This window comes from Doryrhamphus excisus, linkage group LG8 (genome assembly GCF_037039965.1).
Source record: "Doryrhamphus excisus strain RoL-2023G ecotype Guam linkage group LG8, RoL_Dexc_Guam_v1.1, whole genome shotgun sequence".
In the NCBI taxonomy this organism is placed as follows: Eukaryota; Metazoa; Chordata; class Actinopteri; order Syngnathiformes; family Syngnathidae; genus Doryrhamphus; species Doryrhamphus excisus.
The window spans coordinates 8,347,776-8,371,101 of record NC_136364.1 but is presented as its reverse complement, the minus strand read 5'-3'; the positions used below and the strand labels follow the sequence as shown (position 1 = coordinate 8,371,101).

Genomic DNA, 23,326 nt, shown 5'->3' with positions numbered 1-23,326 from the left:
TTATACATTTATTTCGAAAAGAAAACCTACACAAATTTCTTGCTTACAAAATGGCAATACATGCATACTGTACAGTGGTAACAAAATACACAAACACAACAAAACAAATGCTTCAGAACATTGCATGCTACATTGCTAATTATTTATTGTTAATACAGTAGTTTGCTAGAAATAAAGGGGTGAGAAATAATATGACATTTTATCAACAGTTGTACAGAATATGAAGACGAGAAGGACAGGATAAAGGAGACGATTAAAGGGAATGGATGACAAAATAAAAAAAAAACCTAAATGGACTAAAATACAAATATCTACAGTATATGTACAGTATGTTAGTTGTAGTATTCTACACTGGTCACTCTGTGTCAGTAATATTGCTGTAGTGGTTGGTGAGACACACAAACCCCAGACTCGATTTCCTGAACAACAGCATTTTATTGCAGGTTTGACATATGTCACAACAGGCACAATAATCATCACAATAATAACACTGTCTACCATTGCAACCGTAATTCACTCAGCTCTGAACCTCAGATGTCCCTTCTTTGGAACACATGTATTGCAACACACACAAACCAAGTCTGATTTATGTTTAATATATCTTATTTTGTCTGATTATGTCTAAAATATTGGGTAATAAAAGTGTAGAGGCAACTATAGGGGTGTTATTACATGTCTAGGGGGCTCTAATAATGTTAAAACTGTATTTAGAAGGTTGTAGGCAGGTTTTTTATGCCTTAACTATGGAAATATTCAATTTATAAATAAAGAATCCTGCAACAAACAAGGGATTACAGTACACGCCATTTGGTGTTGCTTTGGCAACACATAAAAGCTAAAATCTGATTGGACAACACACGTACTGGAAGCAGTGACACTTACTATTAAATGAAGATCGTATACTGTCAGGAGTAAATCAATACAATTTATTGTAACAAATACTAGATTCTAAGTTGTAAACGTAGGTCAGTGCTTCTGCTAGTGCTGTAGGCCAGTAGAGAAGTCATATATGAACTCATATAAATATATTGTTTATTAATATATTGTTATATTATTGTACAAACTCAGGGAATAATTTATAGGACACAGAAACATTGTGCCCAAACAATGTGATGTAATAAAATAATAATAATAATAATGCCTGTATTATTTTGATTATACAGTTGCATTGTATTATGTAGTTGTATTTATAGTTATTGGTGTTGAAAAATGTCCAAGTGACAAGTTTGTTGGCATCAGAGTTTCCAAACAGCCCGTGAACGCACCAGGCAGTGGTTCCGGCGTACCGATGTCACGTGACAGGGGAGCTGCTGTGCTGCTGACTGGTGACAAATCAACCGCTGCTGCTTCTCGCTGCTTCAACTGCTCACCAAGTTTTTGTTGACTTTCGCCTTTTATCCCTCCCCTCCCAAATCACACACTCGACACCGAGATGGACAACAGCGGCAAGGAGAAGGAAGCCACGGCACTGATGGCCGAGGCGGAAAAGAAGTTAAAATCCTCTCAGTCGTTTTTCGGAGCTCTTTTCGGGTGAGTGTCGCATTGTATGCTAGCTGTCATGCTAGCTGAGGGCCAACTAGACGGAAGGTAGCTAGCCAGACTTGACAACCTCAACTGACGGAAGACGGAATAAAAACACGAATAATCACTCGCACTGACAGAGTTTCGATGTGTGCGGAGAGTTACGTGTAACATTGTCAATGTAGTCGAAAAGAGAATAAAAAATGCATTGAAGCATAAACGTAGCAGTAACATAAACAACATGGTGGCCTTGCCTGCTGTCAGGCTTCTTGCGTTTTAACAGGCAGCTCTGTTGTACCCTGTAAAGGACAGTTGAAAGATGTAATACATGCTTTACACTATGCACTGTACCTTACATTGCGCCATCTACTGGTGGAAGGTTGTTTACAATACAAGTGAACCTCACCTGTGTTATTACACTGTTCAACTAAATCGTATGCACTGCAAAAATAGTCCTGCAAAGCACTTCAATAGTACTTTTTCCAGTAATATCTTGTTTGTGCATAAGTCCCGTCATAAAAAAAAAATATTTGTTACCTTATGTTGACCACAGGGGTTCCTCTAAGCAGGAAGAGGCCTGCGACATGTACGTACGAGCCGCTAACATGTTCAAGATGGCCAAGAACTGGTGTGGTGAGATGTTTGTTTTTGTAGAGAAGGTTGCACAAGGTTTGGAGATGCTCTTTGACTCTTTTAATACGAAACATCCTGATTGCAGCCGCAGGAAACGCCTTCTCCCAGGCGGCCCGCCTCCACCTGCAGATGCAGAGCAAACACGACGCAGCGATGAACTTCATCGATGCAGGGAATGCCTTCAAGAAAGCAGATCCACAAGGTCGGAGATGTGTACATTTAACTATATGTTTATTGTTATGCTTGGAACCAACAATCTGTACCGAATGGTTTGTTTCCACAGAGGCCATAAACTGTCTGAATCGAGCTATTGAGATATACACAGATATGGTGAGTTTCTTTTTATTATTTGTCAGATTTTATTTCCAAATTGTATTGAGCTTGTCTTTTTTTTTTTTTGGCTGTGCCTGACCACAGGGCCGCTTCACCATTGCAGCCAAACATCACATCACCATCGCTGAGATCTACGAGACAGAGATGGTGGACATCGAGAAGGTGAGCTGCTACCTCCACATTGATTCACCGATTATATGAAATGTCCCATGTGAGACTTTGTGTCTTATAAATCAGGGAACTGCTCATAGGTCACTTTAGCATAATAAATAACCTGTTTAAAGCATGAAAATGTCTTCACCTGGCAGGCCATCGCTCACTATGAACAAGCAGCAGATTATTACAAAGGTGAAGAATCCACCAGGTGAGTAGTTCATGAAAACCTCATCCTATTTCATAGCATTTCATCTCTTCATTCCTGATCTCGGAACTGCTTGACTTTTCAGTTCAGCCAACAAGTGCCTTCTGAAGGTGGCCACCTACGCTGCTCAGCTGGAGCAGTACCCCAAAGCCATCGAGATCTACGAGCAGGTCGGGTTTGAATAGAGAGGAAGCAATTTGTTCCAGGGTCAAACTGTGGCCATCGTAAAGGCTTGTCCATAGGTATGAATGTGAGTGTGAATGGTTGTTTGTCTATATGTGCCCTGTGATTGGCTGGCCACCAGCCCAGGGTGTACCCCGCCTCTCGCCCGAAGACAGCTGGGATAGGCTCCAGCATGCCCACGTCCCTGGTGAGGATAAGTGGTAGAGAATGAATGAATTCACTGATCACGGGTCGGGTCCGGAACTAATTCTTCGTCTCATCCCACGTTTTACTCTGAACACCCACTTGTTCAATCGAATTCTTGGTTTGGGGTGTTTTACTTAAGGTTTGAGGTTTTCTGCAACTTTGGGAGGCATGCAATGTTTTTTTTTCAGAGAGATCTGCTGCAACTCCAAATGGTACGACGTTCCACTCTAACGCCAGTGTTGTGTTTTTGAAGGTGGGCACTCATGCGATGGACAGCACGCTGCTGAAGTACAGCGCCAAGGATCACTTCTTCAAGGCGGCTCTGTGCCACTTCTGTGTGGACATGCTGAACGCCAAAGTGAGTCCCAGCAGCGCATATATCAGCTTCAGTGATGCTTATGATAATATGAATGAATTCTCTCACCACCTAGCTGGCTGTGGAGAAGTACGAAGAAATGTTCCCGGCTTTTTCAGACTCTCGAGAGTGCAAACTGTTGAAGGTAGGTTCTGTCTGTTTTTGGAGGTGGCCGGAAGTTTCCCTATACCGCAACAGCAATCAAAACGCACAGGGACTTACAATGAACTGCGTCTCCCCTGCTGCCAGCAGCACTCATGCAGCCCCAGAGCGGCAAGACGGTGTCAGCGGTACACTGACCCCTCTAAAGTACAGTGCATCCGGAAAGTATTCACAGCGCTTCACTTTTTCTACATTTTGTCATGTTACAGTCTCATTCCAAACTGAATTAAATTAATCTCTTACCTCAAAATTCTACACAAAATACTCCATTATGACAATGTGAAAAAAGGTTTTTTTGACATGTTTTGAATTTATAAAAAATAGAAAACAAAAAAATCACATTTACATAAGTATTCACAGCCTTTGCCATGAAGCTCAAAATTGAGCTCAGGTGCATCTTTTTTCCACTGATCATCCTTGGACATGATTTGGAAATATAATAACTGTCTATATAAGGTCCCACAGTTGACTGTGCATGTCAGAGCACAAACACCAAGCATGAATTCAAAAGAACTGTCTGTAGACCTGCGAGACAGGATTGTCTTGAGGCACAAATCTGGGGGAGGATACAGAAACATTTCTGCTGCTTTGAAGGTCCCAATGAGCACAGTGGCCTCCATTATTCGTAAATGGAAGACGTTTGGAACCACCAGGACTCTTCCTAGAGCTGGCCGGCCTTCTAAACTGAGCGATCGGGGAAGAAGGGCCTTAGTCAGGGAGGTGACCAAGGCCCCGATGGTCACTCTGTCAGAGCTCCAGCGTTCCTCTGTGGAGAGAGGAGAGCCTTCCAGAAGGACAACCATCTCTGCAGCAATCCACCAATCAGGCCTGTATGGTAGAGTGGCCAGACGAAAGCCGCTCCTTAGTAAAAGGAACATGGCAGCCCGTCTGGAATTTGCCAAAAAGCACCTGAATGACTCTCAGACCATGAGAAACAAAATTCTCTGGTCTGATGAGACAAAGATTGAACTCTTTGGTGTGAATGCCAGGCGCCATGTTTGGAGGAAACCAGGCACTGCTCATCACCAGGCCAATACCATCCCTACAGTGAAGCATGGTGGTGGCAGCATCATGCTGTGGGGATGTTTTTCAGCAGCAGGAACTGGCAGACTAGTCAAGATAGAAGGAAAATGAATGCAGCAATATATAGAGATATTCTGGATGAAAACCTGCTCCAGAGCGCTCTTGACCTCAGTAGACTGGTCATGTACCTTGACCATATAGACAGTAGACATTAGCACACAGCCAAGATCTCAAAAGATTGGCTTCAGAACCACTCCGTGAATGTCCTGGAGTGGCCCAGCCAGAGTCCAGACTTGAATCCGATCGAACATCTCTGGAGAGATCTGAAAATGGCTGTGCACAGACGTCTCCCATCCAACCTGATGGAGCTTGAGACTTATTGCAAAGAAGAATGGGCAAAACTGCCTAAAGATAGGTGTGCTAAACTTGTGGGATCATATTCAAAAAGACTTGAGGCTGTAATTGCTGCCAAAGGTGGATCAACAAAGTATTAAGCAAAGGCTGTGAATACTTATGTAAATGTGATTTTTTTGTTTTCTATTTTTAATAAATTCAAAACATGTCAAAAAAACTTTTTTCACATTGTCATAATAGTGTATTTTGTGTAGAATTTTGAGGTAAGAGATTAATTTAATTCAGTTTGGAATGAGGCTGTAACATGACAAAATGTAGAAAAAGTGAAGCGCTGTGAATACTTTCTGGATGCACTGTACATCCACGTTTACATTTTCCTGTACTGTCCCTTGCTCTGTCTGGTCATCCTTAACTTTTACGTCCTTGTCACCCTCTCTTGTAATCAATGTACTTGAATTATTCGAATAATTGTTGCAGCCCTACTTTTTAATTTGTTTTTTTTTTTGGGTTACTTTTTCCGCATTTATTGAAGCCATTTTTATTATTTTTTACATTCTTACTCAAGTCATTTTTATTTTTTACATTTTGTGACACTTTTATTGGTCATTTTTATTATTTTATATTTATTTATGCAGTCACTTGGTTTGTGTGAAAGGCACAGGTGGACAAATGTCAGATCAGTTCTGACAAGACCCTGTTGCAGGATCTCATATTTCTTTGCTGTTTCTATTCCGCCAGAAACTTCTAGACGCATATGAAGAGCAGAACGTGGATGCCTACACTGACTCGGTGAGTGCACGTCTTCTAGAGAAGCGGGGTGTCCAAACTCCAGCCCGGGGGCCATTTATGGCCCGCAAGTTGGCTTTTTAGTGGAGGTGGGCGGATGGACCCAAATATCAATATTACACACACCCGAGTCGTAGCAATATCGCATGAATACTAGTGTGTGAAATGGATATTTTTCACTTCTCTTATACTCATACAGTCGCACTTTGCAACACCACAATTTGATTATTGCTCCCTCGCTATGTAATTTCTATAGTCTATTAGTCAAAACATGTAAGAATACAAGTGATATGTCGTATTCTGGTCACAAGGTGGCAGTAATGACACAAAATATTAACTCCACCAGGGCTGCCCTTTGTCACCGATTCTGTATATTATTTTTATGGACAGAATTTCTAGACACAGCTAGGGTCTTGAGGGGTTCCGATTTGGTGGATGCAGGATTGGGTCTCTGCTTTTTCCACATGATGTGGTCCCGCTGGCTTCATCCAGTCGTGAGCTTCAACTCTCACTGGATCGGTTTGCCGCCGAGTGTGTAGCGGCCGGGATAAGAATCAGCAGTCCGATGCTCTATGGCTCTTGCCCGGAAAAGAGTGGAGTGCCATCTCCGGGTCGTGGATGACATCTTGCCCCAAGTGGAGTCTGGGTGTTGTACACGAGTGAGGGAAGGATGGAACGTGAGATTGACAGGCCAATTGGTGCGGAGTCTGCAGTGATGCAGACTCTACATCAGGAAAAGCTCTCAATTTACCAGGCAATCTACGTTCCCATCCTCACCTACGGTCATGAGCAGCCAAAAGGAGTTTTCATCGTGGGGTGGCTGGGCTCTCCGGTACAGATAAGTTGAGAAGTCAGCTGAGAGAGACAGCATAACCGCAACTCCGCCAAACTGAGAGGAACCACGTTAGGTGGTTTGAGCATCTATCTGGTCAGGATGCCTCCTGTTCAAGGCATATCCGACCGGTAGGAGGCCTTGTGGAAGACCCAGGACACATTGAAGGGACTATGTCTCCCAACTGGCCTGGGAATGCCTCAGGAGCTGGACGAAGTGGCTGGGGAGAGGGAAGTCTGGGGCTTCCCTGCTTAGGCTGTTGCCCCCACGACCCAACCTCTGATAAGAGGTAGAAGATAGATGGATGGATTGACACATTAGCTTACATGACATTACCTTAACGCTGCATCCAGTCATGAGGTCAGCCTCATGTTTGACATGATCGAATGAAAAAAGTTCTTCTCGAATACCATGTGGAAGTGGTAATGTGTGACTTCTGAAGTTTAGAAGAAATGAATTTGAGGCTGTTTAGCTCACTAGATTTATAACTCACAAGCTAGGAGCCGTCTTGGGAATACAGTAATCACTCATTGAGCACGGCTAATTGGTTACAGACCCGATTGTGATAAGTTAATTTCCACAAAGTAGAATTTCTTATTTATGAATGGAATATTTTCATAGTAACCCATAGAAAACCTGTTTTATTTAACATTAGAGCCCCGTGGACATGAAATAACACCCCTATAGCCAGTTTACACTCCTATTACTCAATGTATTAGATATTCATTTTCTACTGCGTATCCACACGAGGGTCGAGGGCGTGCTGGAGCCTATCCCAGCTGTCTTCAGGCGACAGGCGGGGTACACCCTGGACTGGTCGCCAGCCACTCACAGAGCACATATAGACATACAACCATTCACACTCACATTCATACCTATGGACATGTGGGAGGAAACCCACACACACGCGGGGAGAACATGCAACCTCCACACAGAGATGGCCAAGTGTGGAATTGAACTTGGGTCTCCTAGTTGTGTGGCCTGCGCACTAACCACTATATTAGACATAATAAGAAAAAATAAGACTTGTGTGTTTCTGTAAATGTGTTCCGGTGCCAGGGGAACAGAGTGGGGGGCGGACAGGAAGTTGAGTTTTTAGCTTGGCGTAGGTTACAGCTGCAACAGTAGCCTGTGTTAAGGATTATTTTACTGGTTGCAAGATCATTCAAACCTGCAAAAAAGCTGGCCAAGCTGGTGCTTGTGTTTCTCATTACTGACACCTAGTGACCAGTGTACAATACTACATATCATCACAACGTCTTTCTTAACGTATCTTCTGAATGCTGAAATGCTTCATTGAAGCAAAAATGAGGTCTTTGATGTTTGTATCCATTTGGCAAACCTGTGCACCCGTGGACGCCCCAGCCCTCGTAGACTAAAGGTGTGCGTGTCCCTCAGGTGAAGGAGTACGACACCATCTCACGACTGGACCAGTGGCTGACCACCATGCTCCTGCGCATCAAGAAGACCATACAGGAGGATGAGAGCGACCTGCGCTGATTTCCCTCCACATCGTGTTTTTTTTTTCTTCTTTTGTTGCCTCCAGTCTCTCGCTCCCATCTTTCTGAACTTGAATTATTACTTAGCCCTTATTTGCTCCCGTTCACACGGTCTGCAGTATCTGACTCTCCTGGTGTGAACGCTATCCTGAAATCACGTCGTCAGTCGTCCCGCTCTGCATCCTCATCCTCTTCTTAGAAAACGGACGAGAGACAAAAGACAGAAATGACGAATGGTTACTGCCATCGTCTTAATAATCCAACAGGACTTCGTCTCAGCTGCTGAGCTCCTCAGGACGCTAAATCCCTCACATTTGCAAAAAGGCCTTTTCTTTGCTTTTATGCCACATATTTGCATGAGAGCCATAAAGTAGCGCTTCTCCATTTATTTTCTTTCCAAGTTGTCTTTGTGTGTGTCTGTGTGTGTGTGCCTCATTTGTGTCCTTTTGTCTTAACCAAGCAGGCTTTTGTCATATTACAAAAAAGGAGTCCTGCACAGGATGCAATACATTATGAATAATATTCCTCTTGGAAAAAAGCTTTATTGATCTCCAACACTGTGCTAATAAGGAACCCTTCATTGTGGATGATGTCATTTGGAATAAACGCTCATGGCGAGAAGGTGGGGCGTCGTGGGCGTGGCTTACTTCTTACCAGGTACCCTGTCACGTGACGACCTTCCATGCTCCCCCTCCCAAACAGCAGCAACCGGACCAGCGTCACCTGCTGAACCTCCTGTAAGTTGATTTTTCACTTATTTCTTGCATTTTCACGTCTCATATGCAGCAAATTTAGACGCTCTTGGCTTCGAAAGACAGCTGCTTTCTGCTTGTTGCCTCCTAATCGCCAAGTCCCCTGTTAATTGGGCACGACTGCTGTGTGTTTAATTAAAGCGGAGTGTGCGCACCCTTGGAGACTCGTAACCGGGAGCTCCGTGCTCATCCGCACACTCTTCTGCTTTTGAACCCATGTTACTATTTTGATCCTTCTCGATTCCCGGCAATCCTGTTGTGAAACGAACAAATAGAGCAGTAAAAACTGACAGAAACGTCGAAATTTACACGGGCCCTCTTTGCATAACGCCACTTATAGATGTTTGTCTGCCCTCGGGGGCTGGGCTGGGACCGCAGTTGGCGCCCCTGGCTTTTGGGTATAGCTCCCAACACAGTTGACGTGTTAGCAATAACATCGTTTTCATCCACTGAGTCATTTCTCTACCCCTACAAACTAAAGTTCAACTCATTTAGGACAGGCTGGCTATCCAGGATAGGACTTTGCACAAATTTCCCTGTTTAACTGGCATTTCATGTTTTCTGTGAGAATGTACTCTTTGAAAATGAATGGGCAATTTATTTGGCGCCCTCTACCGGTGGAAAAGTCATTGAACGAAGTCAGTCATTGGGACTGTTTTGATTTAATTTGGAGCAAAATAACAATAATAATAATAATTAATTTGGAGCAAATGGGGAGGGGCGTGAACTTTTCTGCGTTCCACGTTTTCTGCAGCACTAGTGTCAAACTCAAGGCTTGGGGGCCAGATTGGGCCTCTTATATGGTTTCATGTGGACCACAGAAGCCTGGAAATAATGCTAATGAAAAAGACACCTACTATTACTGTTACTATTTGTATACATTATTTAAAAATATATATTTGTTAGTATTTATTTGAATCAAATGATTAATATATATTCAGTAAAAAATAGACCTCTCGACATGAAATAACACCCCTATAATCACCTTTACACTCCAACATAGTAGATATAAGTAAAAATAAGGTATATAATGCAATAAATATGACTTGTGATCATGTTGATCCATCCCAAAAATGGCTGTGATAAGTGAATTTTCTTATTCATAAATGGAATATAGCACAGAAAACGTGTTTACAACCTTCTAAATACACTTTTAACATTATTAGAGCCCTCTAGACATGGAACAACACCCCTATAGTCACCTTGACATGCCTATTACCTAATAGAGTACACTCTAAAAAGTAATTCAGAGTATCTCTTGACACCACTTGATTTAATACATATATGCAATGTAAAAAATGTAATTGATTTAGATAAACTTTCTAAGTTGCTAACTTTATTTTTTAAGTTATGTTCAAAGTTACTGGTACTTAAAAAGCTGTGTGCATTGTTATTATAATTAAGTAGACAACAAATTAAACTACTTTGAATAAAATGATTAAGTCAGTTGACTTAACATATTTCTTTGAGTTACGAACTTAAAAACTTGTCCCTATGACAACAATTATTCAGTAAGCGTTACTTAAAATGAGCTTTGAGTTAAGAGGAAAAGCTAATTTGTGCAATGCAATATTGTTTGTTGGTTCAAAGCAATTTCAAATTAAGTTGTCATAACTAAGAAAGACTAATGGAAATTGTTGCGTTGTTTTTTTTTTGTTGAGGCTAAACATTTATTTTTGTGTAGGCATAATCAGACAAAGTCTATACAGCGCTTCCTGCTTTGGCTATTGTCTCATCACTGTAACTCTACTGACACCTAGCAACGAGGAGTGCAACAATACATGTATTTGTATCGAATCGAGACCCCTGTATCAATCAATACTGAGTTTTACATTTATTTCATCAACTTCTGACGCTGCTATCTGCAATCAATTACTCCTGACTTAGGTTGTACAGAGCACTGAGCCTCTTAGCTCCGCCTACCGCATTCATTCATTCATTCATTTTCTACCGCTTATCCTCAGAGGGTCGCGGGGGGTGCTGGAGCATATCCCAGCTGTCTTCGGGCGAGAGGCCTGGACTGGTCGCCAGCCAATCACAGGGCACATATAGACAAACAACCATTCACACTCACATTCATACCTATGGACAATTTGGAGTCACCAATTAACCTAGCATGTTTTTGGAATGTGGGAGGAAACCGGAGTACCCGGAGAAAACCCACGCATGCACGGGGAGAACATGCAAACTCCACACAGAGATGGCTGAGGGTGGAATTGAACTCTGGTCTCCTAGCTGTGAGGTCTGTGTGCTAACCAAAAGACCGCCGTGCCGCCCTACCGCATTCATAGCATGCTAAAAATGTTGGCAATTTGAATAAAATTCCAATTAAAAAAGGGACGCTCATTCATTTTTTGTATCGAAAAAGTATCAAACCATAGCGACCAGTGTGTAATACTATAGTACTACTACTACTGTAGTATTCACACCATCTTTGAATCCCTCATAGGCAAAAACTATGTCAAATTGCGCTTCTAAATGAATATTAGGGCATCGTCAACAAGAAAAGAGTGATGATGAATAGTCTTGTTTTCCCGCCAGGCACTTCCTCTTCCTCTTCTGGTCGCAGTTAGCTCCTAAAAGATGGTCCACTTCTGACTCCCTCATGAGACCCGTTCAGATGTTCAAAGCCATGCTTCTCCTGTCCACCTTGTTCCTCATCTTCCTCTACTCCTGCTTCCATAAGGAGGTGCTGGTCGACACACACAAGTCTCGACCACAAGGCCCCCTCAAGCAGGGCGGCACACAGCCTGCAAATGTCACCAAGTCCTCAAGCATTAAGTGGGCCACCTCCGCCTCCCGTCTTCCCGCCGTCCTCAATGTGTCCATCTCTGCAAGCTTCAGGAGCTCCGTCCCAGAGAACGGCGCCTACTGGAACCGCCTGCTGCACTCGGGTCTCAGGCGTCTGGAGCCTCTCGGCCATGAGGCGCCGTGGCAAAGCTGCAGGGAGACCAATCAGGAGCTGCTGGAGACCAACGTGCCCGATGTGGCTTCCTACCCGCTCCACTTCCGCAACTTTTTGCAGGGGATGAAGTGTCGCTCGCCCCCGCTCCTCATTGACCAGCCCGCCAAGTGCGAGGAGGCGAAGGGGTCCAACGCCACCTTCCTGCTCTTTGCCATCAAATCCAAGCCGGCTAACTTCGAGCAGAGGCAGGCGGTACGGGACACGTGGGGGCGGGAGCAGCTTCACAAGGGGCGCTTGAGCGTACGCACGGTGTTCCTCCTGGGCGGCCCCTCCACGGATGACCCCGACTTGGGCTCGCTGCTGGCCTTCGAAGCCGGGCATTACAGGGACATCCTGCAGGCCGACTTCCACGAGTCTCTCTTCAACCTCACGCTGAAGATGAACGCCTTCCTCCAGTGGACGCTGGTGAGGTGTCCTCGGGTGTCATTCGTCTTCAGCGGGGACGACGACGTCATCGTCAACACGCAGGCCTTGCTGAGCTACCTGGACTCTCTGGACGGTTCCAAGGCCGCTCGTTTGTACATGGGCCAAGTTATCAAGACAGCCAGCCCCCTAAGGGACCCCAAAAGCAAATACTTCATCCCTCTGACCTACTACGACGGACGCTACCCCATCTATGTGGGCGGCGGTGGCTTCCTGGTCTCTGGAGCGTTACTGCGGCCTCTCTACTCCGCCTGCAACGCAATCCCCTTCTTCCCCATCGACGACGTCTACATCGGGATGTGCTTCAGCGCTCTGCAGGTTTCCCCCGAGGACCACGGCGGCTTTCACACCTTCGACATCCGCAAGAAGGATCGAGACAACATGTGCGCCTACAGAAGTCTGATCCTGGTCCACCGGCGCTCCCCGCAGCAGGTGAAGAAGATCTGGAGGGGCATGCAGAGTCCGCTGTTGACTTGTTGAGTCGGGGTACTTGAATCTGCAGCATCGGCCGCACTCTTGTCACATGACCACCGACAGGATACTGTTTTCTGTGAGCAAGGATCACGCCACAACGACACAGCTGAATTTACTCCAAATCCCTTCAATATTGGATTACACCCTGAAGAAACTATTTCTAAACTATTATTTCTGGATTTAGTGACAAACTGCTGTCTCTGCAAGAAGCATCAAAGCACAACTATTTTTTTCATCTATTCTTTTGGAAGAGTTTTATGTTGATCTTTTCTGGTTAGCTTGCAGGATCATGCAAAAATCAGATTTCCATGAAACTTTGCAGAGGAAAGGCACTAAGGGCACAGTTTGAGGCAGATTGTTTCATCGCTGTTCACCAACCCGTCTTCCGTGACCCCGGAAGCAGCCTGCTAGCCAACACGTGGACAAACACGCATGGAAGTCCATTTTTTGCGTTAACACCAGCAGTTTTAGTTCATGAATTGAGGCGGTCCCCTTTTTGAAATAGAAAGCTGTCAAGGTGCTGTACAGGTTTCCCAAAATCTAAGAATGCTATGTGAATTAAAAAGGAAAGAGGCCTAAAGTCCTTCTATTTTTTACCATATTACATTTGATAAAAAGCATCTAAAACATGCTTTAAAATGTTTTTGTGACGTTATGTCATGTAACTCAAATATTTCACACCCAAATGTTGATTTGAATAATTAATATTTTAGTAATAATAGTAATTTAATATTTTATTTAATATAATAATAATTAATTTAACAAGTAATTGTTATGAATTAAATTAATAAGCAATTGTTAATTAAATTAACAAGTAATTATTAATTGAATAATTCATTATTATTATTAATTGATTTAATAATTTTTCCAGCTTAGTGTGACATCTTTTAAATATTCCAAAAGTGTTGTCTGCTGGGTTGACTTCTTAAGCTGTTTTATTTTCTTATATTTACCATCTTAGATGTCCCAAAAAGCTTCTTAAATATACTTTTTTGAAATATATTTGCTGATGTAACTCAAACATGCCAAACCAAAATACCATCTGCGGGGATGAATATGTATATTTTTTTATATTCTTATTTCTTTAACCATCTTAAATTTCACAAAAAATATTGTAAAATATATTTTTTAAAAGAGTTTGACATATTTGTTGATGTAATTCAAATATTACAAAAACAAAATGCCATCTGCTGGGTGGACTATGTAGGTTATTTTTATATGCCACTATTTTCACAAGCTAAGATTTCACAAAGAGCTTGTGAAGTATACTTTTAATTACCTTTATTGACATAGTGTATTAAATATTCCAAAACAAAAAATCTCTACTGGGTTGAATACTTACTTTTAATATTCTTATGGTCACCACCACCAAAGGCTCGTAAAATATACTTTTGGCGTTATACGTTTGTCTTGAGAGAACTCAAATAATGCCAACTGCCGAATAAAAAATACAAATTTATTTGTATATGCCTACGTTTACCACCAAATATTAAAAGCGTTTTTATGACACATTTTGTGACATAACTAAAATATTACAAAACAAAACTGTTTGTCTTTTTGTCATCGCAGATTTAAACAAAAAGCTTCTAAAATACACTTTTAAAGAGCTTTTGTGTCATTATGTGATTTAATTATTACAAAACAAAATGCCATTTACTGGGATGAATACGTAGGTTATCTTTTGTTTTTATCAGCTTAGATTTCACAAAAAGCTTCTAAAATATGCTTTCAAAGGGTGTCGTTCACACACACACACACACACACACACAGGGATGCAACTCGATCCTATTTATTGTCCACAAAACACAGAGCATGAAAGGAGCAAGAGTGGAACCTCGGTTTTCACCGAAAATGACCACAACAGCACTAATAAGCATAGTGAACAGATGGCTGCTGAGGCGTTCAAGCACGCTGCGTATTTCTCAGCGTGAGATGAATCTGTGCTTTTTTTTGTCAAAATATCTTCACGAAAGAGTTGCAGATACAAAAGAAGGCGTAGCTTTTGTAGTGTGCTACAATAGGATTGCAATGTAAAGGCTCCTAGTTCCTAGGGGGAATGGTTTAAGGGAGACACATAACAGAAGATGAGTTAGGCCACAGTATGTGTGACAATTGTACTTGTTGCTGAAGTTTACATTGAAGTTGAAGTGAGAAAGTATACAGCTCTAACAGTCTACTCTTTTACGTTAAGTTTGTAACGAACTAGCATGAAACCGCGTCAGCAGCCTCATCACAGGTCAACAAGTCTTCCATAAAAGGTAATTTTATTCCTCACCTATGTATTTTTGTTTTTAACATGTAAACTCCAACTATATAGATTATGGGGAAAATGTGTAACGGTTTTCATCGGGACCGTTTGGAACAGATTGATGACGAAAACGGAGGCTCCACTGCACATGGATGAGCGACGTAACGCCCTCCTACAAGGTGAGCGTGTCCACCACGACCTACTTGAACCAGAACAGACAAAGAAAACCCACAACACCACAAAAGAGTTTACATGTGAAGTCAGCGTTTACATTAGTGTGACCTGACAGGAAGTGTTAAGGCACCAAACGGGCTTGGATGTAACGCGTTCTATTTATCGTAGAGGTCCAGCGGATAGTGCTCCTTGTACTGCTGCACGTGCCTGAAGAGCTCCTCCCGCTGCTTGCTCAGTGCGGGCGGAATCTCCTCGTACACGTCGGTGAAGAGCAGCTCCGGGTTGGGTTTGAGGCGCTTCTCGGCCCGCTCGAAGACCTCCATGACCGTCTTGCGCGACTGCTTGCGCCAGCTCCGCTCGTCGTCCTCGCTCCACCAGCCGCGTGCCGTCATGTAGTGCCGGAGCCGCGAGATGGGGTGATCCTGCTTGTCCCAGTAGTTGACCTCGTCCACCGAGCGATATGCCGAGCTGTCGTCACTCGTGCTGTGGTGACCGATCCTGCGGGAGGGATGCCCATCACACTCTTATTGCAAGTATGAACGCACAGGAGCTGACAAAAGCAAGCATTTCTTTTGTGCCGGCAGCACTCGTGCAGCCCTGACATGCTTGACACAATATTCTCACCTAAGACCAAGATCATGGAACAAAGTGTGCTTGACAATGCATGATACTGAAACTCAAGAAAAAGGGTGGCGATCGTGCGCATGCACAATATGAATGATAGAATTCACCTTTCCCCTCATTGAACCATGGCTCCCCTAGTGGCAGCAGCACTCGGGTAGCCTTGCTCGTTTTTCAGATAATAATGGTTGTGTGTAGACGGTAAATCTATACTGCTACACAAGCTGTACATTGACTACTCTAAGGTATATCCAAGTTTATTTACAGTATTGTGATTAAAAACGCTACTCTGGACTGAAATGTTGTCTCCTGCACAGCCAAGTCTCACCTGTACGTCATTGCCTCAATGAGGAAGGGCTGGTTCTCCGCCACTGCTCTGCGCCGAGCTTCCTTAGTGGCGTTGTACACGGCGAAGACGTCGTTGCCGTCCACGCGGATGGACAACATGCCGTAGCCCGGCCCACGAGCGGCTGGATAGAAAGATGGATGGAACACAGGTGAGAAGAAAGAAAGGCAAAGTGTGGATGTTTCCTACCGATGCCGTCTCCTCTGTACTGCTCGTTGGTGGGGGTGGAGATGGCGTAGCCGTTGTTGCGGCAGAAGAATATGATCGGGCACTCGAGCGTGGCCGAGAAGTTGAAGCCGGCGTGGGCGTCGCCTTCACTGGCGGCCCCCTCGCCGAAGTAGCAAATCACTGCTCGGTTGATGTTCTCTCTCTTGAAGGCGTACGCCGCTCCCACCGCTGGGGGAAAAGGAAATCAGACGGGAGGGGTCGTGCATCAGCGTTGTGCATTACGAGCCGCCGAGCTCACCTTGCGGGATCTGCGTAGCCAGCGGAGACGAGATGGTGACAAAGTTGAGGTCCCGCGAGCCGTAGTGGACGGGCATCTGCCGACCTTTGCCCAGGTCGTCTGCGTTGGCGTAGCACTGGGCCATGAAGGAGTCCAGGGGGAAGCCGCGATACATCAGCACGCCTGCGGGGGTGCAAAACATTTTTTTTCCAACCATCCTGCTGCATGTTGACGTGACGTTAAGACCGACCAGCTTCTCTGTATTGACCAAAGACCATGTCGTTGGGGTCGAGAGCCGCAGCGCTCCCAATGTGCGTCCCCTCCTCGCCGTAGTTTGTCATGTAAAAGGAAATCCTCCCCTGCCGGTAACCACAAATGACCAACCGCCTCTCCAACAATGTCACAGGATGTGACGAGCGGGACGTACCTGTCTCTGAGACTCGTACAGAATACGGTCCATGGTGTTCAGCATCGTCATCTTCTGGTAAAAGTTGAGGACCGTTTCTTTGGAGAGCTGTGAAGGGGCGAAACATCTTTATTTCATCTTGATGTAACTTCAAAGTCTTTTAGGAGGCGGGTTATACCTGAGGGTCCTGTGAAGGGTTGATGATGTTGCCCTGGCGGTCCATCACACGGTACACGGGGATGCCTGAGATGACGTTGGGCTCGATGAACTCCAGATGATCCACAAACTCTGCAGAGGCTCCGGGAAACTGAGGCTTCTCCAGTGTCGAGTCGAAAGGCTGCTGTCTTTGTACGGCCTGAAGGAATGAAGGACAATTGACATGACAGACAACGTCACACAGGTATTTCTCTCTTTGTGGCTGTGGTTTTTTAACAGGGGATCTGCTATCAAACACCTGTGGAGTTTGTGCGGTCCGGGTACTCTGGCTTCCTCCCACAACCCCAAAATATGCATGTTAGGATAATAGGAGATAGACTCCATTAGTCTGATTGTCAGTTCCACACAATATAAAGTGTTGTGTACCTAATGTTGTGGCTAGTGAGCGTACACATTATATTATTATATTTTCCGACTAATAAAGTGCGTTTAAAAGTGCTTTGGCGCCACATTGCCCTGCATTCAGTTGTCTGTCAAGCTGCGTTATTTGGACTCTAACTCGACGCCCCCTTCATCCCACCAATCATAAGCTCGCATGCTAAAGCTAGCCACCTAGCTCCCAAAACAGAACAAAGCAAAAACAAAAAAATGTACATCTCACTATCAAACTATCAAATGTGTATTCTCTCCTGAAATGTTAAACGTGTCTGTTTTGCTCCAATGTCAACCAAACGTGTTGTTTACAACGCGATTGACTTGTGCAAGGTTGTCGCTAAACCAGCCGGACCACGAAGCATCGCGAGAGACTGAATACGTCAAGCAACGCGATTTGTCAAGTGTCAATGAAAAAACACATTTCTGCATCTTAATCTCGACCTTGATTACATAATGACTTAATGGAATAGTAATATATTCAATAATGAAATGTTTCGATGTTGTGAATCTGTCATTCTCGCCCCGCATCACAGCATTCGCGGATCTCCACGCTAACACGACCTTCGACGGTACAAGCAAAGCAACGCTACAAATAATAAACACAAAATGTAGTCGTACTTACGTTGACTCTAAAGGTTCTGTGTTGAAGCAGCCTCGACGCTTTAAGTCCCGCCGCTTGTCGCGCAGCGTGGAAACACAGCCGATACATTTTGTTCATGCTGCCACCGTCCCCACGCTGTTTTGTCGTCCGCTCGCTTGTCAAAGGCGTTCCGCGCTAGTGATTAAAATTTTTGAAACCCGACCAGGACGAGGGTTAGCACTTTTCACCTCGCAATCAGAAAAGTCAAACACTTCAAACCAGATCTTAGAGACGTGTACGACAACGGAAGTCAAAGAAACCTTAAAAATAAAACACATTGGCTTAATTTTAATCACATCATTTTAATAAAATCATATTTGCAAATGTAATATTTTGTATTTTTTCGATATTATTTTCCTTTAAAAGATAGCCATTCATATCATTGTGCATTGCTATGATTTATAAGACACAGAATTGTCAACTTCCGGTATGTTCGTTGTATAAATCAGTGATTCTTAACAAAAGGGCCGCGGCCCAAACTTGGCCCTCAGGCGCCACCTATAGGACCACAAAAACAAAAGAATTTTGCACAAGTGGACAGCGATGGCCGTGGGACTGCGTAGTAGGTTATCAACTGAAGACGCCAGAGAGCGAGCCAGCTAGTCGCTATGCTACTGTATGAGACGCTCACGTACAGTTCAGCTTCCAACCAGATGGTGGCGGTAATGTGTCAGTCAGTTGTTTAACAAGCGCACAGAAGATCAGAATAAGACATTCGACTACAACTAGCAATGGAGAAGTTTTTTAAACGAAAAAATGAAGACAAAAGTGGTGCCAGCCCCCCCTAAAAGACTACATTTTTACATAAATACAATCCTGACTTCATCAAGTACGGCTCTGTAAATAGGACGTCAAAAAGGTGAAGTACCCCTGGTATAAATCACAGCGTTTGCTCAGACGTCTTTTTTCTGCGTTGTTTCGCCTTAACATATCATGGAATTCAATACACTTTACAACTACAACTACAACTGCAACTACACTCTCTATATGCGTGACGTAACAGTGTATACCAAATTAAGATGGCACAATGTTACAAACAGTCTGTATACATTTGTTTCTTCTTACAAACAAACAATGTTATAAAGAATCTGTATCTATTTTCATCTCTTTTTTAGTATTTATTTATTTTTATTTGTTTTGTGTAGTCATTGTTTGTATAAGCACTTGGTCAACAAAGCTGATTCTGATTCTCTGCTTTCTACCGAATGGACGTGAACGTCGCACAACAGTCGGGAGCCGTTCTGTGACGTCATGAGCGTGCGCCAAGCAAGCGATAAACAAGTATGACATCACTTTCCCGTGACCGACAAATATCTCGGCACGATGGTGGAGTGTTGTTCTCCCACGGTTTCTCTCAGAGAATTTGGCTGTGAGCAAAGTTTACTCTCCCGTCCTGATGGCTCAGCGTCCTTCATTCAAGGTAATAACTTCTAGGAGTTTTACTCGCACTCAGCAGTTTTATCACTGTTAGCTTATTGTTAGCGTTATCGCTTATTATTAGCGTTATCGCTTATTAGCCGGGCTAAGCTGAAAGATAATTGATGTTGACTAAAGTTCACTGTTCTCAATACCATGCGACGTTTACATATGTTGAGCCAGTATGTTGGGTCTTAATGTGTTCAAATATTAGCTGCAGGGCGAGTGACAGAGCTACCGTTCTTTTATGTGATGTACTAGCGTTGGTAAATATTGAATGAATAGCGTGATTCCGGGTCGTGCTTGAGAGGGCACAACTGCACTTAGTCATACTGAGAGTTGTTTTCAGTATTTTCATGTTAAAACCACAAGGGAATGTCAGAAGGTGCACAGTTATTTGACTAAAAGAGAAATAACTCCATCAACAATAATTATGTTCGGACCAAAACAATATCATAACCATTTTGTGTCACCAATACATTACAGTACTAGTGTATTTACCTAATAATGCTGTCTTTTGTGTGTGTTCTGTGTGAAGGAGACATGAGTGTACTGGCTGCAGTGTATGGACCAGCTGAAGTCAAAGTCAGTAAGGAGATTTATGATCGGGCAACACTGGAAGTCATAATACAACCTAAAGTTGGCCTTCCAAGTAAGTCAAATGTTGTGTGTTTTGTATGTAATCACGGTGGTTATGATAAAAAATGCATACAATGGATGCACCTTTAGAAATGCCCATTTTTGACACACCCTGAGCCCTCTAATACGCCTCTCACCTGGAAGCCAGGCTACCATGACAACTGCTTCTTTGGCACAGCGACCTCTATTTCCTCCTGGGTCGCCCCGGCTTGCAGTCCGAGATGATGCAGGCTAGCACTGCTTTAGCCACCCAGGGTGCTGCCATTTTACACTTGTTCCTTATACTTCTGTTGTTATGTATGTGAATGAGAAATGCTATATTAGTGTGATGTGTTTGCAGTGAAAAAAATGCCAATTTTTGGAGCGAAGAAGTAGGAATGGGTGGGTTCTCAAGGAAAATTTTATTTTGGATTTTTTAGTTGAATAGGCAAGGATCCACTTTTATATCCACCTTTTTTAAAGCTAAAAAGCTGCCTTTCAAGGCATCAACACCAGGTGGCGACAGTAAGAAGCATCCCAGTTTAAATCAGCCCTCACTCCCCTGTTTCCAGGTGTGAAGGAGCGAGCCCAGGAGCAGTGTGTGAGAGAAACCTGCGAGGCGTCTCTGCTCCTGTCCCTTCACCCTCGCTCGTCCCTCACGCTGGTCCTGCAGGTGCTCCACAACGACGGCTCCGTATCCTCCACTTACAAAGCAGCTTTAGCTACCGTAGCCTGTCCAAGTGTGTTTTGATTCCTGAGCTGCACTGCAGCTCCTGTCCGGTTTCCTGAATGCCGCCTGCATGGCTATGATGGACGCCGGCTTGCCTATGAGTTGCTTGTTCTGTGGCGTGACATGTGCCATCCACTCGGACGGGAAGATCATCACAGACCCGACCGCCGCTCAGGAAGTCGTAAGTTACAGCCTGTGTGCTTTGTTTTCACTACACAAGACACAAAGAAAGTAAGTGGGCCTTGATGGTTCCATGTTCCTTCATTAGGAGAGTCGCGCTCTGTTGACCTTCGCCATTGACAGCAAAGAACGCCGCGTGGTGATGACCTCCACCAAAGGATCGTTTTCGGTGCACGAGGTTTGTGTCACACACACACACTCATAATGATATTTACTCTGCAGTTTTGACGTGTGTGTGTGTGTCCTGTGGCACGCAGCTGCAGCAGTGCATCGCCGTCAGTCAGGCGGCGTCAGAGAAGATCTTCCACTTCTACAGAGACTCGGTCAAGCGGCGCTACTCCAAAAGTGTCTTCTGATCTTTTTTTTCCCCCTTCCTAGTGCTCACAAAGAATAATTTTTCTAATAAAATATTCACCAACCACTTTGGGCCTGCTCGGCTTGCAGTTCACTCACGGGTCACTTTGCTGCAAGTGTGTGTGCGTGTGTGGGGTTTTTGTGTGTGTGTGTGTGTGTTTTGTGGTGGACCGTTTGAGGCTGAGCCTGACAAATTCTCGTTGCCAGTAAGCAGTAGTCTCCTCACGTTTAAACCCACAAACAATCTACCGTAATTCCTCAAGTAGAGGTACAACACCACTTTATTTTTTATATTGCATCGTGCCATACATGAGACAATAATTGATCAGTGTTTGTGAAATTGGCCGTATTATTTTAGCATTTTCTTTTATTAAAATTTTATTCATGAAAAAAGAATTTTGTATTTTATCTTATTGATTTACGGCGGCACAGTGGTCTAGTGGTTAGCACGCAGACCTCACAGCTAGGAGATCCGGGTTCAATTCCACCCTCGGCCATCTCTGTGTGGAGTTTGCATGTTCTCCCTGTGCATGCGTCAAACAAGTCAAGTCAAACAAGTGCGTGTTTATTATTATTAAGACCGACTGATATTTCCTTCCTGTCATTTATTTGCAAGAGTCCCATCAGCCATTCCGCCAATGTCCAGGTGTCATGTGACAGGAAGTGAGCAGTCCCGGCGGAGCTGGAGACGGCTGGAGGATTGTCGGAGGACGGTGGAAGCTGAGGAGGTATCACAGGTCATCTTTGTGTGTCTTTAGTTGTTACGATGTGCACTCTATCATATAAAAACTACATCTACATAGAAAAGAGTCACTCATGGCACGCCGTCCACTCCGGATTCCCCTCATACGCTTTTCCACCCTTGGCACTTGATAGCGTCCATGTCTCTTTGCTCTCACCTCCTCACAAGATCCAGTCTACGTTTGAACCGGAGCACAAAAGTTAGCCTCTTGTGTGCAAGTGAAATATCTATACAAGACGCTCGCTTGTATCGTACATTGTTGCACCAGACAATAAAACCTGAGATATTAACTCATGTGCACGACAACATAGAAACGTGTGTACATGAGATACTAACTCACGCGCTGCATTCAGGACGGCTGGGAAGTCGGAAATATCCCACTCACAGTTTACCATGGCTACGTTTTTGAGGTTTAATCACAAATTATTCATGATTAAAGATGACACTACATTGCTTTGTCGTTTATTTAACGCAAAGCTAAGCTATTTTGTTATAGTTGAACTTTTACAGTCATCCCTCATTTATCGTGGTTAATTGGCTCCAGACCTGACAATGATCAGTGAATTTCCACAAAATATGATTCTTTATGTATAAATTGAATATTGTCATAGTTGGAGCATAGAAAACCTGCTTCTGATCTTCTAAATATGTCAGATACAATACTAGAGCCCCGGAGACATGAAATAACACCCCTATAGTCACTTTTACACTCCTATTAACCTATAGAGTAGACATAATAAGAGAAAATAAGACATCATATAACACATGTTAGCATTGGGTAGTGCTTCTCAATTCTTTTCGGTCATGTACTCTCCTACAACCCAGCCCCGGAGGACCCGCTCCACTATTTGAGAAGCACAAGTATTGGGAGAGTTTCCTGTTGTTCCTTTTTTACTTCTGGTTTCTGTACCGGACGAGGGATTACATGGGAAACACGGCCTTGGCTTAAGTCAGACATAAGCAAAAAACATGG

General features: G+C 43.8%; 4 protein-coding genes across 6 annotated transcripts; 3 read left to right on the top strand and 1 right to left on the bottom strand.

Moving 5' to 3' along the window:
* Positions 1 to 1,271: 1,271 nt before the first annotated feature.
* On the top strand, positions 1,272 to 8,853 carry napab (N-ethylmaleimide-sensitive factor attachment protein, alpha b). Its single transcript, XM_058079241.2, has 11 exons — positions 1,272 to 1,530; positions 2,075 to 2,154; positions 2,240 to 2,356; positions 2,438 to 2,484; positions 2,572 to 2,649; positions 2,796 to 2,851; positions 2,934 to 3,018; positions 3,471 to 3,575; positions 3,649 to 3,717; positions 5,850 to 5,900; positions 8,128 to 8,853. The coding sequence occupies exons 1-11, from the start codon at positions 1,433 to 1,435 to the stop codon at positions 8,227 to 8,229; spliced, it is 888 nt and encodes a 295-aa protein (XP_057935224.2). The 5' UTR covers positions 1,272 to 1,432; the 3' UTR covers positions 8,230 to 8,853.
* A 2,674-nt stretch (positions 8,854 to 11,527) lies between these two features.
* b3gnt2l (UDP-GlcNAc:betaGal beta-1,3-N-acetylglucosaminyltransferase 2, like) lies at positions 11,528 to 12,999 on the top strand. Its single transcript, XM_078792571.1, has one exon. It carries the CDS (start codon positions 11,586 to 11,588, stop codon positions 12,846 to 12,848), a length of 1,263 nt encoding a protein of 420 aa, XP_078648697.1. The 5' UTR covers positions 11,528 to 11,585; the 3' UTR covers positions 12,849 to 12,999.
* Positions 13,000 to 14,284: 1,285 nt separating this feature from the next.
* bckdha (branched chain keto acid dehydrogenase E1 subunit alpha) lies at positions 14,285 to 18,569 on the bottom strand. 3 transcript variants are annotated; one of them, XM_058080068.2, is made up of 8 exons: positions 18,296 to 18,569; positions 17,261 to 17,437; positions 17,104 to 17,190; positions 16,927 to 17,035; positions 16,698 to 16,859; positions 16,421 to 16,627; positions 16,214 to 16,355; positions 14,285 to 15,762 (listed from the first exon to the last, which is right to left on the bottom strand). In XM_058080068.2, the coding sequence occupies exons 1-8, from the start codon at positions 18,389 to 18,391 to the stop codon at positions 15,420 to 15,422; spliced, it is 1,323 nt and encodes a 440-aa protein (XP_057936051.2). In that variant the 5' UTR covers positions 18,392 to 18,569; the 3' UTR covers positions 14,285 to 15,419. The 3 variants fall into 3 exon arrangements, with proteins under 3 accessions (XP_057936051.2, XP_078648847.1, XP_057936050.2); XM_078792721.1 differs by lacking the exon at positions 18,296 to 18,569 and adding an exon at positions 17,537 to 17,768; XM_058080067.2 differs by lacking the exon at positions 18,296 to 18,569 and adding an exon at positions 17,537 to 17,610 and having other exon boundaries at positions 17,261 to 17,456.
* Positions 18,570 to 19,022: 453 nt separating this feature from the next.
* On the top strand, positions 19,023 to 21,678 carry exosc5 (exosome component 5). The gene is made up of 7 exons (XM_058080071.2): positions 19,023 to 19,172; positions 19,543 to 19,733; positions 20,268 to 20,381; positions 20,920 to 21,041; positions 21,118 to 21,258; positions 21,346 to 21,435; positions 21,515 to 21,678. The coding sequence occupies exons 2-7, from the start codon at positions 19,637 to 19,639 to the stop codon at positions 21,611 to 21,613; spliced, it is 663 nt and encodes a 220-aa protein (XP_057936054.2). The 5' UTR covers positions 19,023 to 19,172; positions 19,543 to 19,636; the 3' UTR covers positions 21,614 to 21,678.
* The last annotated feature ends 1,648 nt before the right edge of the window (positions 21,679 to 23,326 follow it).

Excerpts from the sequence above, each read along its gene's own strand:
- napab (XM_058079241.2), top strand. The coding sequence starts at position 1,433 with ATGGACAACAGCGGCAAGGAGAAGGAAGCCACGGCACTGATGGCCGAG. Across the intron at positions 2,357-2,437 it reads CAAGAAAGCAGATCCACAAG|AGGCCATAAACTGTCTGAAT; the intron begins GTCGGAGATGTG and ends TTGTTTCCACAG. Across the intron at positions 5,901-8,127 it reads TGGATGCCTACACTGACTCG|GTGAAGGAGTACGACACCAT; the intron begins GTGAGTGCACGT and ends CGTGTCCCTCAG.
- b3gnt2l (XM_078792571.1), top strand. The coding sequence starts at position 11,586 with ATGAGACCCGTTCAGATGTTCAAAGCCATGCTTCTCCTGTCCACCTTG.
- bckdha (XM_058080068.2), bottom strand. The coding sequence starts at position 18,391 with ATGAACAAAATGTATCGGCTGTGTTTCCACGCTGCGCGACAAGCGGCG. Across the intron at positions 17,036-17,103 it reads TGTACGAGTCTCAGAGACAG|GGGAGGATTTCCTTTTACAT; the intron begins GTACGTCCCGCT and ends GGTTACCGGCAG. Across the intron at positions 16,628-16,697 it reads GGCTACGCAGATCCCGCAAG|CGGTGGGAGCGGCGTACGCC; the intron begins GTGAGCTCGGCG and ends CTTTTCCCCCAG.
- exosc5 (XM_058080071.2), top strand. The coding sequence starts at position 19,637 with ATGGTGGAGTGTTGTTCTCCCACGGTTTCTCTCAGAGAATTTGGCTGT. Across the intron at positions 20,382-20,919 it reads ACCTAAAGTTGGCCTTCCAA|GTGTGAAGGAGCGAGCCCAG; the intron begins GTAAGTCAAATG and ends CCCTGTTTCCAG. Across the intron at positions 21,259-21,345 it reads CGACCGCCGCTCAGGAAGTC|GAGAGTCGCGCTCTGTTGAC; the intron begins GTAAGTTACAGC and ends TTCCTTCATTAG.